The sequence below is a fragment of the Callorhinchus milii genome, unplaced genomic scaffold (assembly GCF_018977255.1).
Source record: "Callorhinchus milii isolate IMCB2004 unplaced genomic scaffold, IMCB_Cmil_1.0 Scaffold21, whole genome shotgun sequence".
NCBI lineage: Eukaryota > Metazoa > Chordata > Chondrichthyes > Chimaeriformes > Callorhinchidae > Callorhinchus > Callorhinchus milii.
The window spans coordinates 2,541,913-2,558,772 of record NW_024704762.1 but is presented as its reverse complement, the minus strand read 5'-3'; the positions used below and the strand labels follow the sequence as shown (position 1 = coordinate 2,558,772).

Here is a 16,860-nt window from a genome sequence, read left to right as displayed (position 1 = left end):
TAAGTGACCAATTTTTTTTAGAAGGAATTATTACCCGCAGAAAAGCGATCCGCCAATCGACTAACAATCGGGTTCCCACTTACTACAACGTAAACAGAGGCGTGTGGAGTAAGGAGACTTGGCCAACATTTTGCCCCGCCGGGAATGGAACCCAGGTTTCTAACTTGTGAGGTGAACGTTCTAACCACTGAGAGCTACAGGACTCCACAAACAGTTAGAGTAAAATAACCAAAGAGTTAGAAAATCATGTGCTTCAATACTCCCCACCCCAGCGCATTAAAAGCGCAACACGATGAATGTCAGGGCACCTCGGTTTACACTTCAGGTGTTATTTCTAAAAAAAAATGAATGCCCACAGCAGTAAGTGGATCTGCTGACTCGGACTGCGCATGTCACACTTCGATAAAATTGATGATACAAGTTGATAATTCATAACAGGATTTATAATACATGATATATAATAGCATACATAATAAATATATCATAAATAAGAATGTAAACACAAATTTTAATACTGATGCAAAAAATACATTTTGTAGTAGGAGGGGGCCAAAGAAAAAGAAATGAGATTATTCTGTACAACTATTGCAGTTTCAGAATGCAATGTTGAGTTGAGGGCAATGCTTACTCGATGAATTCCACCAAAAATAAGCTTTCGATCCAAATCAATTCTTGATTTCACCCTCCCCCATAAATAAAAATTGCAATCCCACCTGCCACCTATGTGCTGCATTCAGAAATTATTCTCAGGAAGTTCCCAACAATTCTTAAGCATTAGTTTTCTTAAAAAGAAACTTGCAATTAAGAATGAATTTAGGAACGTGGAAGCTTCTTAAAATTCAGGCACGTGTCTTTCAAGAACAACTGAAAAAACAGCTGCAAAAATTTAAAAAAGCGCAAAAATTATTTTTTTAAAAAACGTGCAGATTCAGGAACGAAAGAAGAAAAGTCTAAGGTCAAGTCAAGAGTCAGTTGGAAGTGAAATTCACATTCTGTCTGGTAGTAATATTACTATTTTCTTAGCATTTCAGAGTATCCAGGAATTAACGAATTGTTGGAAGATCGGCTGTAACTTGCAGGTCAGTTTTCTGTTATGTTCTTAAAAGACTCCAACGGGGGGAAGGGGTGGAGAGAGAGAAGGTCTTCAACTTTAAGTCGAAGTTTAAGAAGCTGCCAAATTCTAGAAAGCCAAGCGCCAAAACAGAGTCAACGTCGAGCCAGATGGAATTCAGATTTAGATTCATTCCAACCCCAACTCTGGATATGTGAGACTTTTCTCCTCAGCATTTCTTTATTCTGTTTTTTATATAAGGAGAGGGAGAGCGAGAAAGAGAGAGGGGGGGGTGGAGGGACTCTTAAATTCCAGTCACTTGTGAAGCCTTTCTCTCTCTCCTCACCACCCCCCCCCCCCCCAAAAAAAAATATGGTGTAGATTCCTAAAGTAAACCTATTGGAAAGGTACAATTTCTCTTGTCGTCTCTTCCACCTCCTCCGCAGAGACCTGCAGCAGCAGTGTGTGAGAGTGAGGGAGGGAGGGAGTGTGAGGGTGAGTGTGAGGGAGAGAGGGAGTGTGTGAGGGAGTGAGTGTGAGGGAGCGAGGGAGTGTGTGAGGGAGAGAGGGAGTGTGTGAGTGAGTGTGAGGGAGAGAGGGAGTGTGTGAGTGAGTGTGAGGGAGAGAGGGAATGCGTGAGTGAGTGTGAGGGAGTGTGTGAGTGAGTGTGAGGGAGAGAGGGAGTGTGTGAGGGAGAGAGGGAGTGTGTGAGGGAGAGAGGGAGTGTGAGGGAGAGGGAGTGTGTGAGGGAGTGAGTATGAGGGAGAGAAGGAGTGTGTGAGTGAGTGTGAGGGAGAGAAGGAGTGTGTGAGTGAGTGTGAGGCAGAGAGGGAGTGTGTGAGTGAGTGTGAGTGAGTGTGTGAGTGAGTGTGAGGGAGAGAGGGAGTGTGTGAGTGTGTGTGAGGGAGAGTGTGAGGGAGTGAGAGAAAGAGAGGTGAGGGTCGGTCGGGAGAGTGTGGAGTGTTGCGGTGAGAGGGAACGGCAGTGGTTGCGGGGGCGGAGGAGCGAGACTCCGGGCAGGTTGCGGGGAGGGGGGCGGAGAGAGAGAGAGAGAGAGAGAGAGAGGCGAGTGTCACGGGGGGTGGAGGGGGGGCACCGGCCGCCGCTTTACCTGACTGGCCTTGTAGAACTGCTTCTTCAGCCCGGCCACCGACATCCTGACCGACTACCGGCCCCGACCCGACCCGACCGCACAGTCGTCGTCGTCCCCCCTCCCAACTCCTCCTGACTGTCTTGTCACCGCCTCTCCTCTCCTCTCCGCTTCTCGAAGCTCCTCGTCTCCCCTCAACAGCCACAGCCGCCTTTCCGGGCGGACGACGACTCCCAACGCGCGAACCGATCCTGTCAGGATCTTACATGGCAACCGCGGCGAACTGCCGCCAACGAGCGTCCGCACCCACTCCCCCGCCCCCCCCCCCGGCAAGATGGGGGAACGGCCGCGCGTTCAGAGACGCTTCCCTTCCTGCCTCCTCCCACCGCTGTTCTCCAGCTCCAGCGCCATCCCTCGGTTGGACGCGGCACCTGCGCTGACGTACACTCTGCGCTGGGTCCTCCAGGCACAGCGCCGCCTGCCGGCAGGGCAACTCCGGGCTGCCCGCGCCGCTTCGCACCAGTGCACAGCGCCCCCTCTGGAGGGAGATAGCATTGCCTCTATTCCTCTCTGCAGCTCTGTCATTGTTATTATTAATAATTAATAACAATAATAAAGATGGACTCAATTATCAATAATAATAATCCTTGCATTTGGTATAACGTCTTTGAGACGTCTTAATAATAATAACAATAATAATCTTTGCATTTGATATAGCGCTTTTCACGTCTTCGAGACGTCCCAAAGGGCTTCACAGAATATACTGTAAAGTGAATTGACTGTGTATTTGTGGGCGAACGCGGCAGCCGGTTTGCTAAACCCTAACCCTAATTGTACATTTAATCAATGACAATATTTTATATTGCACGGTGGACCTTTGATAGAATGTTTCTACTTGTTGGGTTGAAAAGGGAGGAGATAATGTAAATGATAAGATAGAGCATAAATTATATAATTTATATAGCACCCTCCAGGTGGGCAGTGTCTCGAGCCGGAAACACAGTCGAAGAGGAAAGTGGTCGCGTGCGATTTCAAGATGGGCAAAAAGAGGTCAAGATGGAGGGAAGGAAGCAGGAAGGTCCAGAGGTTTGGGGCACAGTGGCTGGAAAATAATCAAATCAACAACTGCAACTATTTATTTACATTTATATATCGCACTCGCCGCCTCAGGAGGACGCCTTAAAGTGTTTCACATACCCAACTGGGAACCTGAGCTGAGTGGAGCTGAGAAAGGTGCCCAAAAGTGTGGTCTTAATGGAGGAAAGGGAGGCAGATAGTCTCTTTAACCCCCCCCCCCCCAACTAATGGAATTAATTAGGCAGGGGACATGAAGCAGGCTGGTGTTGCTGAGTGGAGGGAACAGCCAGATTAGTAGGTTGAAAGAGGTCGCAGAGATGGGGTGTAGGGACAAGAACATGGAGGGATTTGAATGCGAAAACGAGGATCTTGAACCTGATGTGCATGGGGATAGTCTGAGCTTGTTTAGTGTGGAGCTGAGGAATTCAGTAGGCAGAGAATTGGAATAATTGAGCCTGGATGTGATGAAAGGATGAACGAGGGTCTCAACAGGGATACACTTGCAGGGAGTTAGGAGAAGTCAAAGTAGAGGCGGGCAATGTTGCGGACTGAGTCAATGCCAAACAAATGAGAGCCCCAAAGTAGGACAGTTGAGGGTTGAACAGAACTCTGAGGTTCCACACCGGTTCCTTGACGGAGAGTGAGCATCCGTGCAGTCAGAGTTGTGAAATGAGAAGGCGCTGATGGGAGCCGAGCACAAGGACCTTGGTCCTGTTGACATTTAGCTGGAGAAAGTTAGGACAACCGGGATTTCATGTCTGACAGGCAATTGGTCAGAAAAGCAGTGGTCATGCAATTGAGAGTAGAGGCAGAGAGATAGAACGCATCCACATACATGTGAAAATCTAGTGATGAGTTTAGGAGCACTGTATTTTATTCATGTAGAGGGTGGTGAGAATGTGAAACTGAATGCTGGAAATTGTGATTGAAACAATTGTACATAACTGTTTAGATCCTATCTAGATTCAAAAAGCATTAAATTAAAAAATAGAATATTCACCCATCATCACCATTTTTTAATCCTGGCCTTTTTTTCCTTTACAGGCAGCATTCTGAGATGTTTGAACATTACAATTCTTACATCAAATGTCAAATGCAAGGATTACTACTGTATTATCGTCCCTACGTCATCGTATATTATCATCGAGCACAGTTCAGTAGTAATAATAATGATCATTTCACATTGCGAGAATGTCTCAAAGTGCTTCACCGCAAGAGCATGATAACTGTGTGTTTGTAGGCTATGGAGACGGTCAATTTTTCACACAGCAGTGAACCACAAATAGCCATGAAGTGAGTGATCAATGTTATTTGGTGGATTATTAGCCAGGACACCGAGAGAAACTCCCTACTATTTTTGAATAGTGCCATGGGATCTTTAACGTTGACTTGAACAGGCAGATGGGGCCTTGGTTTACCTGTTTATCTGAAGTACGGCACACCCCCAGCATTGCATTGGAGTGTCAGGTTTGATGACATGAGCTCAAAGTCCTGACATGGGGCTTGAACCACAAACTTTTGACTCAGATGCGAGAATGCTACCAACTGAGACATGCTGACGGAAACAGTTCTTATCTGTAATTCAGTTGTTGCACTACACAGTTTCCAGCACTAAGTTTCACATTCTCACGTGCCTCTGCGTGAATCAAGTGTTCTGAGATGGTACCCCACATGAAGGGCACTATATAAGTGGTTATTGTTATTGTCATAAAGTACTCCTAAACTCTCTATTAGATTTCTACATCGCTGCATACGGCCCAAATCGCTCTGTGAAACTATGCAGTCAATGCATTTCTTCTACCAAGGAGACATTACCATAAATAGGAAGCTACTGAAGCAGATTATTAAATACAACTATAATTAACAATAGTAAAATATAAAATATTGTATTAAAGAGGAAATACTTTCAGCAAAGAAGTGAACGCTTCATGTGCCAGGGTTTGCATATGAAGACACATGCAAATATCTTGTACGAGAATGCAAACCATTAGCCGTAAATACTCCTTGCATTTGCAATAGACACTTTGACGTCAGGAATAATAATAATAATCCCTGCATTTGATATAGCGCCTAATCGCGTCTTCGAGACGTCTCAAGCCATTTTAATGGGATCATAAGATGGAGCGACTGTGTGTTCTGTAGGCGAATACGGCAGACAATTTGCACTCAGTAGTGACTCATGAACAGCCATGAAATGAATGACCAATTTTATCTGGGGGATTGTTAGTCAGGACACCGGAAGAAACTCTCTTCTGTCCCTGAGTATGAGGGATCCAAATCCTAAATACTTTAACAGGAATTTATTTTCACTTGAGAAACCTTGATTGGTTTTGAGCTTGAAATCCGTTTAAAATACAATGTTATTTTGACAGGCAATGACTGAGTAACAATCGACAACCGTTGATACCTGATAATCCAAACCATCAATAAACTTGCATTGTTATCGGAAGAACTCCTCAAATAGATGTTTTCACAATTGGAGCAGAACAAGTAAAAAATGATACAGGCCGGTGAATCCGAAGGTTCAGATATTCGATTGCTGTGCTATCTCATTTCCCTTGCACATTGTAAACTGAATCCGTTATTATTTTTGCCAGCAAGGAAATTGGATCCATTAACGCGAAAATCTGTCTTTCATGACTTCCTTGTTGCCGTGACATCTGTTTGGAATGAATGGCAGCAAGAACTAAAGAGGTAGAAAGGTACCCTATTTACTGTACACAAGAAGCTCCCCATTCGATTTATTGATAGAAAACGTTTTCAATTCCTGCTACAAACATAGACACTTTGCAGAGTTTCTTCAATGCCTCATCAGGTTCAGTGAGCAGCTGAGCCAATACAGACTGTAAAGCAGCAGGGTTGAATCCTTAGTGTTGTTATTATTATTAGCCTTCAGTAATTATAATTAACGACTGTTTCTGGGACACTGCTGTGTGCAATTGGCTGCTGTGTCTCAACTCATAAAAATATACAGCGAATTCACTTTACAGTATATTCAGTGAAGCACTTGGAGATGTCTCAAAGATGTGATAAAGCGCTATATCAAATGCAAGGATTATTATTATAATACTCCTAGTCTACACTGGGTTATCTCACCTCAGTCTACACTGAGTTTGCTGTTAGCAATTAGGGCACAACAGATTGGGTTGATTGCCCTGGTCAAGAGAGGGCAAAGCAGCTCGTAATTCCTCCTGAGGAATCATGTGTGTAAATGTGTCCACCAGGCACATGGTTCATTCACCTTATAGGCAAAACTAGAGTAGAGCTCCTGAACATGGAGGGAACTTCAAACTACTTGCAATGATCATTCTCAAAGAGGTCTCAAAGAGCTTCACAGAATACACTGTAAAGTGAACTGACTGTGTATATTTGTGGGTGAAACGTGTCAGCCGGTTGCCTACAGCAGTGTCCTCAAACAGTTATAGAATGAAGAGACCAATTTATTATTGTTTTTTTTTGGAAGGATTATTATCAGGTGTGTGGAGTAAGGAAACTTTCCCAAGGCTTCGCCCCGGCGAACCCAGGACTCTCGCTTACGAGGCGAGTGCTCTAACCACTGAGCTACAGGACTCCACGAGGGTCTTTTTTCTCCGAGCAAATTCTTATGTTTTTACATTCTTACTCTTTCACAAAGATTTCAAAGCTTTCTATCATCTCTTATTTGTGAATGATTAAGGAAGAAAGATTAGGCTTCATTGGTAGGAAAGTGTTTGACTGTACGCTGATATGAGCATATTATGTGACCGGTGTATTAACTGCAATAATGGTCATTGTTTAGGAGTTTTGCATTGCAGATACAACTTATCAATACAGCAATTTGCATGATTTAGGTTGTAAAATCGGTGGTTGTGGTCAATGGCTCAGAAAGAACAGGATAAAATTGGCAATCAACAGAAGTGAGACATCTTTACCACTCAACAAGGAAACAGAGATGTAAATCACTCCCACATTTAAATTTTAAATTCTGCATGTATTTGCATATAGAATGGGCTCTGAATCTATTAATAGTAATATTTCTTACATTTGAATATAGCACCTTTCACTTCGGGAGGACGTCTTAACACGTTTCACATTGTATATTGAAAAACAGGGTGATTGTATGTTATGTGAGTGAGTGTGGCAACCAATTTGTCATCAGCAATGTCTCAAAAATAGCCAGGAGGTAAATGAATAATTTTATTTGGGGGCATGACACCGGGAGAAACTCCCTTCTCTTTTCGAGTAGTGCCACTGGATATTTGACATCCTCCTAAACAGGCGCTGAGACCTCGGGTTTAAAGTGCCATCTGAAGGACGACACCTCCAACAATCCAGAGCTCCCCCAGCATTGCATTTGAGTGTTAGCCGAGACCAGGGGTTGATTGCCGCTTAGAGACCCTCTCACACATGATCAAAAAGACAAGAAGAAGAAGCAATAGAAATGTTTTATTTAGTTGTAACGCAGTGCTTTCACTCCTTCCTCTTGACTTTTTGACACTGTAGCTCAGTGGTTAGAGCACTCGCTTTGCAAGTGAGAGACCTGGGTTCAATTCCCGGCAGAGGGCGAAACCTTGGGCAAGTTTCCTTACTCCACACAGAGCCTAATAATAATCCCTCCAAAACCAAAAACAATAATAAATTGGTCATTTTCAATCTACGACTGTTTGTGGGACATTGCTGTGCGCAATTGGCTGCCGCGTTCGCCAACAAATATACAGTCAATTCACTTTACAGTGTGTTCTGTGAAGCGCTTTGGGACGTCCTCCCGACGTGAAAAGCGCTATATCAAATGTGAGGATTATTATTATTATTATATTATTATGTCAGCACCTTGGGACGTCTTCCCGACTTGAAAGGCGGTATACAAACGTAATTTTGTTGTTGTTGATGTGTGAGAAGGCTTCCTAGTTATTTAGACCAATTGAAAACAAAGCCAGACACATCTCGAAATAAAAACATTTATGTTTAAACTCGGGTAAATATCGCGCCTTCCTTGTTTTTAATTGAATGTTCACGAGAAGGACAGCTCGCTCCGATATTTAGATTTTTTAATCTTTTTAAATTTAATTTCCAATCGTTGCTGTTAGTTCTTTCCTTTAACATTGTGGATAATCCCCGTTGCTCTCGTCTGCACTCACGCGCCATCCTCCATTGTCCTGGTGACCAGATGCAGTGCTCAAGGTGCTGTCTAACCAGATCAGAAAAAATAATGATAATAATTGGGTCACTTCAATCCACGACTGTTGGTGGGACTCTGCCGTGAGTAATCGGCTGTCGCGTTTCGCCCACAAATATACGGCCAATTCACTTTACAGTATATCCTGTGAAGGGCTTTGGGACATCTCGAAGATGTGATGAGGCGCTGTGTCAAATGCGAGGACTATTATTATTACTGAGAATGACTCTGGGGGCTCAAAACTCGGGTGATTTGGCTAAGTATAAATTGCTTAGCCTCCCTGCGTGTCGGGCTCCCCAACTCCTCGCTCCACAGGCATGAGTGTGACGCTGTCGTTGTCTGCGGCCGCGACAGTAGAATAATACAACAGTGTTGATCACAATAAGCAATAATACGAATTTGTCTTTTTTTTATATTACTCTAATAAACCGCCGTACGAAATGCCAGAGTTACATTATTGTTATAACAACAATAATAATTAAAAAAAACCTGGACACAGAGTGGACTGAAGCACTTTAATGCTGATTTCCTGTTGGATGAGGAAAAAAAAATTGCCTGAAAGACCACTTTGGTCCCAAATCAGCTGCTGTGAGGAGCGCGCGTGACGTCACGCCCAAGCCCCGCCTCCTCCCCCCGCTGGCTCCTCCCCCGCCCCGCCCCGCCCGCCACCCGCTCGGGAGATTGACAGCTTCAGCGACCAATTAGCCGCGGGCGGATACCCCACGCCGACCAATCAGGGCCAGCGAGCGTGAGGGGCGGGCGGTGGACGAGGCTGCGCGGCTCCGGGAGGGGGAGGGGTTGCATTTGTAACGTTAATCGGTTGCATTCGTTTTTTCAAATGTAACTATTCCGACAGTAAGTCAACGGTTTTCAGTTGAGGTGGAGCGGGAAATAACGGCCGGGATTGAAGGTGGCGGAGGGGAGAGTGAGAGAGGGGGAGGGATCGGCTGCGGCTCACGTGACCGCGGCGCAGCCAACACGTCGCGCGCCGGTTCCCGCCAAATGTTTGAGAGAGACACACACACACACACAGAGCGCGAGCGGCAACTGTGGAGGGAGTCCGGCACTGAGGGGAGAGTGTGTACACAAGGAGAGAGAGGGAGGGAGGGAGAGAGAGAGAGAGCTCGGCCCCAGGACCGAGGGGGAGAGGGACAGACCGGGTCTGAGGGAGGAGGAAGGGGGAGAGAGAGAAAAACACACCGGGACTGAGGGGGGAGATCGAGAACCCCGCACTGAGGAAGGGTAGGCCCCGACCCTGAGGGGGTGGGGGGGAGAGTGAGTGGGGAGGGAGAGAGCCCCTGAATAGGGGGGGGAGAGAGCCCCTGAATAGGGGGGGAAGAGAAGTGTGAGCGGGGGGGGGAAGAGAACCCCCAAATTGTGGTGGGGGGGGAAGAGTAGGCCCCGGACCTGAAGGACCCCCGACCCCGACGGTGGGGAGGGGGAGAGAGGGCGCGAAGAGCCGCCCGGTAGCCTCAGCGGAGACTCGCTCAGCCGGAGCCGGGGAGGAGGTGAGTGAGGTGAGGTGCGGTGCAGCCCGAGCCCGGGCCGGTACAGTGAGGGAGGGCCGAGCGGCGCAGGCCTCACCCGCCCGGGCGGCCGCTCAGTGGAGGGAAGAATATCGGCGGGTATTTTTATTCCGGGGGGCAACTTCCCCTCCTCCCCTCCCTCCCGCCCGCCCCCCGGCCTCTGCCTCTCCCTCTCTCTCTCTCCGGAAGGCGGGAGGCAGAGCCCAGCCTCGGGGGGTGTGTGTGTGTGTGTGGGGGGAGACTACCTGTGGGGGAGAGCGTCTCTTCTGATAGTTTTCACTAACTTTGCAGCCCTCTCCGCTCCGGGAGGTTTGTCTGACGGCCCCGGGGTTACCGTGACTGGATTCCCGCTGGAAGCCGCGGCCGGGAGTCCAGTCACTTTCTCGCTGAAAAAGTTTTGTCGTTTTTTTTTGTGTTGGGGTGGGGGAAATAAGGATTCTTGAACTTTTTTTTTAATTTGAATTTTTTTTTCGGTTCTCCCCACCACCACCTCCACCTCCTCCCCCCCCCACACTCCCGCCTCGCTCGTGGCTGACGTTGTCGCCCACTCCTCCCGTGGATTTCTGTGCTGCTTTTGTTTTTGTGGTTTCGGTCTGGTCAACACACCCGCCAGAAGGTATTTCTCTTCCACCCCCCACCCCCCCCCCCCCCCCCCAACACACACACACATCCTGTGATCGATCAGTCCCTTTTCTCGGTATCTCAAGTGTTTTTGTTATCAGCTTTATTCCCCCACCACCACCACCTCTTTCTCGCCCCCACACACCCCCATCCTCCTTCATCCTCCCTCCCCCCCCTCCCCCGTCCTCCTTCATCCTCCCCCCCCATCCTCCTTCATCCTCCCTCACCCCCCCATCCTCCTCCCTCAGCCCCCCCCCCCCATCCTCCTTCATCCTCCCTCACCCCCCACCACCATCTTCCTAATTGTCTCAGGTCATTGGAGAATTTCCCTTTTATGTGACACTGAAGCAAGGATTTGGCTTTAAACTGGTTGATTGAATGGTGCTTTACGGTCAGGTTTCTTCACAGACTGGAAGGATCGGCAGTGGATAAAAATGCTTTTCCCCATCGCATTGCTCTCGAGCGACGAGCATTTTTTTGTATCTGGAGGGAATCATTTAAGATGGCATTTATGCCACAAGACGCTATCGTCAGAGCTCTGTTTCACAATAGTACAAATTCAGGAATTCGCACCTTTGTCAGGTGGAATTGGCAATGATGGAGATGTGACTGATAATAATAATAATCCTTGCATGTGATGCAGCGCTTTTCACGTCTTCTCGACGTCTCAAAGCGCTTCACAGAATATACTGTAAAGTGAATTGACTGTATTTGTGGGCGAAATGCGGCAGCCAATTGCACACAGCAGCGTCCCACAAACAGTCGTGGATTGAAGTGACCAATTTCTTATTGTTTTGTTTTCTTGAGGGATTATTATCAGGCGTGTGGTGTTAGGAAACTTGCCCAAGGTTTCGCCCGGCTGGGAATCGAACCCAGGCCTCTCGCTTGCAAAGCGGTTATTGCAAGCGAGAGGTTATTAATATTTTCGTTTACTTTTTGGTTGTCGCTATCTCATATAAACTCAGGCAATGTCTATAGCTAAATTGTGGGAGGAATCTGAGATTGTTTGTCTCTGTTACTTTCTTCTCTAACCCCCCCCATCCTTACCCGCAAGGTTCATTGAATAATAATCCTTGCAAAATGCAAAATACTGCAGTGCTGGAAATCTGAAACAAAAATAGAAGTCCCTGAGAATATTCAGCAGGTCAGGCAGCATCTATGGAGAAAGGAAAGCGAGTCAGCGTTTTGGGTCCATGACCCTTCGTTAGAACTGGGGCTGAGTTCTTCGAAACGTCTCAATGCGCTTCACAGAATGTATTGTAAAGTGGATTGACTGTATATTTTGTGGGTAAAACGTGACAACCAACTGCAGTGTCCCACAAACAGTCGTGGATTAAAGTGACCAATTTTTTTTGAAGGGATTAATAGCCCCGGAAAAGCGATCTGCCAATCGATTAACAACCGGGTTCCTATTTACTGCTAGGTAATCTTTTGTGGAGTAAGAAAACTTGCCCAACATTCTGCCCTGCTGGGAATCGAACCCAGGTCTCTCGCTTGCGAGGCGAGTGCCTCTAACCACAGGAATCGTGGCATGATAGAGGCAAGGCACCAGTTAAGATTGGAGCAGATAAACTAATTTAAACGTATACTGATTTCAAATGTAGTTGCGAGGACAGTGAACTTGTGACAAACATCTTTCAGAATAGAATCATAGAATATTTCGGCACAGAAGGAGGCCATTCGTACCTGTGCCGGCTCTTTGGAAGAGCTACCCAATCAGTCCTACTCCCCCACTCTTTCCCCATATCCTTGCAAGTTTTTCCTCTTCAAGTAACTATCAAATTCCTTTTTGAAAGTTGTTGTTGAATCTGTTTCCACCACCCTTTCAGACAGTGAATTCCAGACTTAACAACTTTCTGTGTATCAGGTGTTTTTACACACCTGTATAAACTGAAACGGGGGTAAAACTAATGGATATGATGGAAGCCGTCCTCCTAGGCTCCCCTCCTCCAGCTCTTAAGTTCTTCAACCTCCTTGGTCTCTCTGCACAACTTTGGCATCCTGTTCCATCCCAAGCTTTCTCCCTCACTTCCAGTCAGCTATCCTTCAGCCCTGCCATAGAATCATGCCTGCCTTTGCCCATTGGCGGTGATTAATGTATTCATCACATCCTGCTTAAATTTTTCAAATACACATCTTGCTGGTCTCCCAAATCACTCAGCAAGCCCATTACCATGAGTCCTCACCGGTTTCCACTGGATCCCAGTAGATTGATTTAATGGTCTTTAACCACATCTACAAGTTGATCTGCACCTGACATCTCTTCAAACTCCTCCTACCCAACTCGTCCAGCTGCACGCTCCGCAAAACTAACTTGCTGAGCATTCCTTGCCCTCTTCATACCGCCAGATGGTGGCCAAGTCTTCGGTTCCTATGCCCCTAATCTCTAACTCTGATCTCTAACTCCCTCTCTATCTACCATTCTGTCTTGTATTTCAATGTGCTTATGTCCCTCTCCTTTGCTTGGTGTCCAACCCCATGCTTATGAAGTGCTCATGAGCACTAAATAAAACGTTGTAACAAATAATGCTGGACTCCTTATATATTCATGTGCAAAAGGATATAAAATCTTTTAAAATGGGAGTTTGGGAAAAGATTAGGGATTATTTAGGAAAAGGATTAAGGCATTATTTTTATGGAAATGCTGGTGCAAAACTGGGGAGGGCATAAATTTTCCAATCGATCAGAGATGGATTTGTAAAGTCCTGAGGATTATCGGCATAGTGATATACCCATTTCAGTTATGAGGTAGATAAGTAGGTACTTCCCCATAGTGAGGAAATTTTTTTGAAGTATTCCCAGGACTGCTGTTTGTTATTATTCTGAACTGAGATTGGCAGTGGTATGATCATCTGTTAGCTGGTGTTTGCTTCTGGTATAGAGAGGCAGGTGATAGAACTGAAGTGGCCCAAATGTTTGGATATAATTTTTTTCAAACTATTACTTCTATATGGAGAATAATTGTACAGTGCTGCTAGAATTAGTCTGAACTGCTCCTCATCTGATTGGTTGTCATGTTGAAACTCCCTTAATTGTGGCGAATGAATAATTGAAGTCAAATTATATGTAAGACTTTGGATAGGATAAAAATGAGCATGAAGTTGTTGTATCACATTATAAATTAAATGTATTGGCCTGTATTTGCTTAAGAGTGTGTTTTGTAGTGAGTCACAGGAGTGGATGAGGTTCAACTCCATAATACTTCCACAATGTACGTTTGGCCAATAAGTGCAATGCATTGGTGTTATGTGATTTAGCTAAGTATAAAATGTTACATTTCCCAGATAGTTTGTGGTAAATTGATTGCCCCAGGTAACATTTATTTCCCCACTGTCTGCTGTTTTTCTTTGTTGGCACTACATGTTCTAATCCAAACTTTCTACATGTATGTGATAATGCCCAATGCTGTCTGCCGTCCCTGAACTCCAGGATCATTGTTCCGCACCTGTTAAGGCATCAAATTCTGGATGAGGCATAACTTTCTCTTACTCAACATCGACTACTTCCTTCCACCTCTGTCAGGTGAAATTCTTATTTCTGAAATTCTTATCTGTGACTTTGTCACTTCCAGAGTCAACTTATTCAATTCTCTGCTTGCTGGCCTCCCCAGGTATATCATCCTTAAAAGTCCAGACAGTATGGAATTCCATAGCGCATTCTGGGGTCCCCAAGTCTTGGCTTTTGCCTACATGCACCTAATACTTTCGAATTGGGTAACAGGTTTGCATTCCATTCAAATATTCTCTCTGGAATTTCCACGTGTAGGCGCGTGGAATTCGCAGTTTAGTTTAGAAACTCATGAGCATGGTGATTGGTTTCCGCATGACCCACCAAAAAAGTACACCTGGCGAGTATACCTTTAGCCACATTAGGCTTCCCTCTGGAACTGCCTCCTGAAATCTGCCTTGCCTTTTTCCTCATTTTTCAAATGTCTCAAGATCCAGCTCTTTAATTGCGCTTTTGGGCACATTTTCCTCTCTTCCTTCCCCCCATCCCCCCCCGCATCCGCGTCCACACAATTTTTGGAAAACTCTTTGGCAGTGTTCTCCCAGAGTATAAATGTAAATTTTTGTAATCTTCCCTATATACCCTCATAATAATCCTTGCATTTGATATAGCGCTTTTCACGGGTTCTAGACGTCTCAAAGCACTTCACAGAATATTCTGTAAAGTGAATCGACTGTATATTTGTGGGCGAAATGCAGCAGCTAATTGCACACAGCAATGTCCCACAAACAGTCGTGGATTGAAAATGACCAATTTATTATTATGATTTTTTTTGGCGGGATTATTATTAGGTGTGTGGAGTAAGGAAACTTGCCCAAGGTTTCGCCTGGAATTGAACCCAGGTGTCTCACTTGCAAGGTGAGTACTCTAACCACTGAGCTACAGGACTCATCCCACTCTACCTTTGTGGCCTTCTGCCTACCTGCCCCGTCTGCTTGCCAACTCTGAATATGCTGCACGTTCCTTGTCACCTCCATGCCACCATCAGTGGTTGAGCATTTAGTATTAGCATTAGTTTATGGAAATCCCAGTCTTAAATTCAGTAGGTTTTCATGGTGCTATGTTATAGAAGAAACCAACATTTTAGGTTGGTCTCTTGTACATTGGAAAAACCAAACGCAGATTGGGTGACCGTTTTGCCGAACACCTCAGTTCTGTCCGCAAGCACAGCCCTGAGCTTCCGGTTTTCTGCCACTTCAACTCTCCCTCCCACTCACATTCTGACCTCTCCACCCATGGTCTCCTAAGCCGTTCCAATGAACCACAGCGCATATTCGAGGAATAGCACCTCATCTATCTGCTAAGGATCTTGCGGCCCTCTGCCTTCAACAACAACAACAAGATTCCATTTATAAAGCGCCTTTCACGTCAGGAGGACGTCCCAAGGCGCTGCACAGTTGGGTCAAATATTGATTTAAATAATTTCTGACCATAACTGCTCACCTTCTCCCTCCCCCTCTTCTGTGAACATTACCCCCTCTGGCCTCAATATTGAATTAAATAATTTCATACAATAACAGCTCATCACCCCCCTCCCCTTCTCTCTGACCATTACTACATCAGCTGGGTCTCAGATACACCTTTTCTTTCTCTGGTCTGCCTGTTTTGTTGCAACCCCCCCCCGCTTGTTTTGCATCAGTAACACCTCTATAACCCATCATCCCTTGTTCTCTACCCCATTTTCTCCTTTGTCTTCCTTGTCCTGCCTTCCCCATCTCTGTTAGCACTTAAAAGCCTCTCCCTCCCAACAGGCCCCAGTTATGATGAAGGATTTGTGGATTCGAAATGTTGACTCGTTTTCATTTCTCCATAAGTGCTGCCTGACCTGCTGAGTACCCAGCGACTTCTGTTTTTGTTCCAACATTTTAAGGTTGGCTTTCTTTTAGTCCACAAGTATATAGAAAATTCTTAAATTGATTCTTTGGAAGGCAGCTCTGTTTTTATTTGGAAGCCAATTTGTGGCTTTTGCTAACTAAGACTGAATTCAAGGTACTTTGCTGAAGCCGGAAAAAAATTGGACTTTTCTTAGTTTTGTTCCTTGATTCTTAAATCTTGTCTGCTTGTTGCTTTCCTTGAACTGTGTTTTTACGTTGGAACAGAATGCACTCGTGCCTCACCATTGCAGCATTGTGCTGTGTCTTTGTTCTGGCCGGGATAAAACATTTCATAGTTAAGAACTATTGCTTGGTATCAGAAGATCCTTGTTATCAGTATTCTTGTGATTCATCTCTGCCACTCCTCATAAAATATTCCTCTTCCGGGGCGAGTCTTTGAAAATTTGCCTTTCACACTTTTAATTCGTTTTGAAAAAGGAGTAATGGAGAACCTCCCAGTCTGAAGACCTGTTGCAGAGTTCTGAATTTAACGTCAGTGAGAATTGTAAAAACTTGATTAAACATTTTGTTGAAACTTATTTTGTGGGGATGGGCTGGACTTTGCTTTATAAAAAGCAAAACTGCTGCTTTTTAAAAAAAAAAGTTCAAATTCTCTCTCAAATACTTCAATAGTGGAAGCCTGAATATGAGCAACAGGCAGATTTTTTTAAAATGTAGTTTTCCATTTATAACTGAGTCTTGTGGCAGTTTACCATTTTAGGTTTGTAAAGCTGATTGCACCAAATGTGTTAGATGTTAGAGTGTTATTTATGAGCAAACACAAGCAATGGTTGCTACACAAGGTTCATTGGTTGTTTTGTGTTAAAGTTGAGTTATCCCTTCCTTTTTTCCCAGCAGGATAGCTTTTTTCACCCGATCAGTTGAGAAAGCAAAATATCATGCACGCTTGAAGATTAGGAATTTTAAAAAAAGCTGTAATTAAATGAGCTCAATCATTC

The 16,860-nt window shown here is 45.2% G+C and overlaps 2 protein-coding genes across 5 annotated transcripts in view; one reads left to right on the top strand and one right to left on the bottom strand.

The window, feature by feature from the left end:
• sh3gl1b (SH3-domain GRB2-like 1b) overlaps positions 1 to 2,538 on the bottom strand; it is a 75,312-nt gene extending 72,774 nt beyond the window's left edge. For both annotated transcript variants that reach the window (XM_007901129.2, XM_007901130.2), the window contains exon 1: positions 2,163 to 2,538. In XM_007901129.2, coding sequence (XP_007899320.1) covers positions 2,163 to 2,207 — 45 coding nt within the window. In that variant the 5' untranslated portion in view covers positions 2,208 to 2,538. The remainder of the gene's footprint in view (positions 1 to 2,162) is intronic.
• A 7,190-nt stretch (positions 2,539 to 9,728) lies between these two features.
• Positions 9,729 to 16,860, top strand: part of chaf1a (chromatin assembly factor 1, subunit A (p150)) — a 30,201-nt gene continuing 23,069 nt past the window's right edge. The window contains exons 1-2 of one of the 3 annotated variants that reach the window (XM_042342767.1): positions 9,802 to 9,881; positions 10,513 to 10,515. The gene's annotated coding sequence lies outside the window, so the exon portion shown is untranslated. Of the gene's footprint in view, positions 9,891 to 10,512; positions 10,516 to 16,860 lie in introns of all 3 variants that reach the window. The other 2 variants (XM_007901126.2, XM_007901128.2) reach the window with 2 other exon arrangements.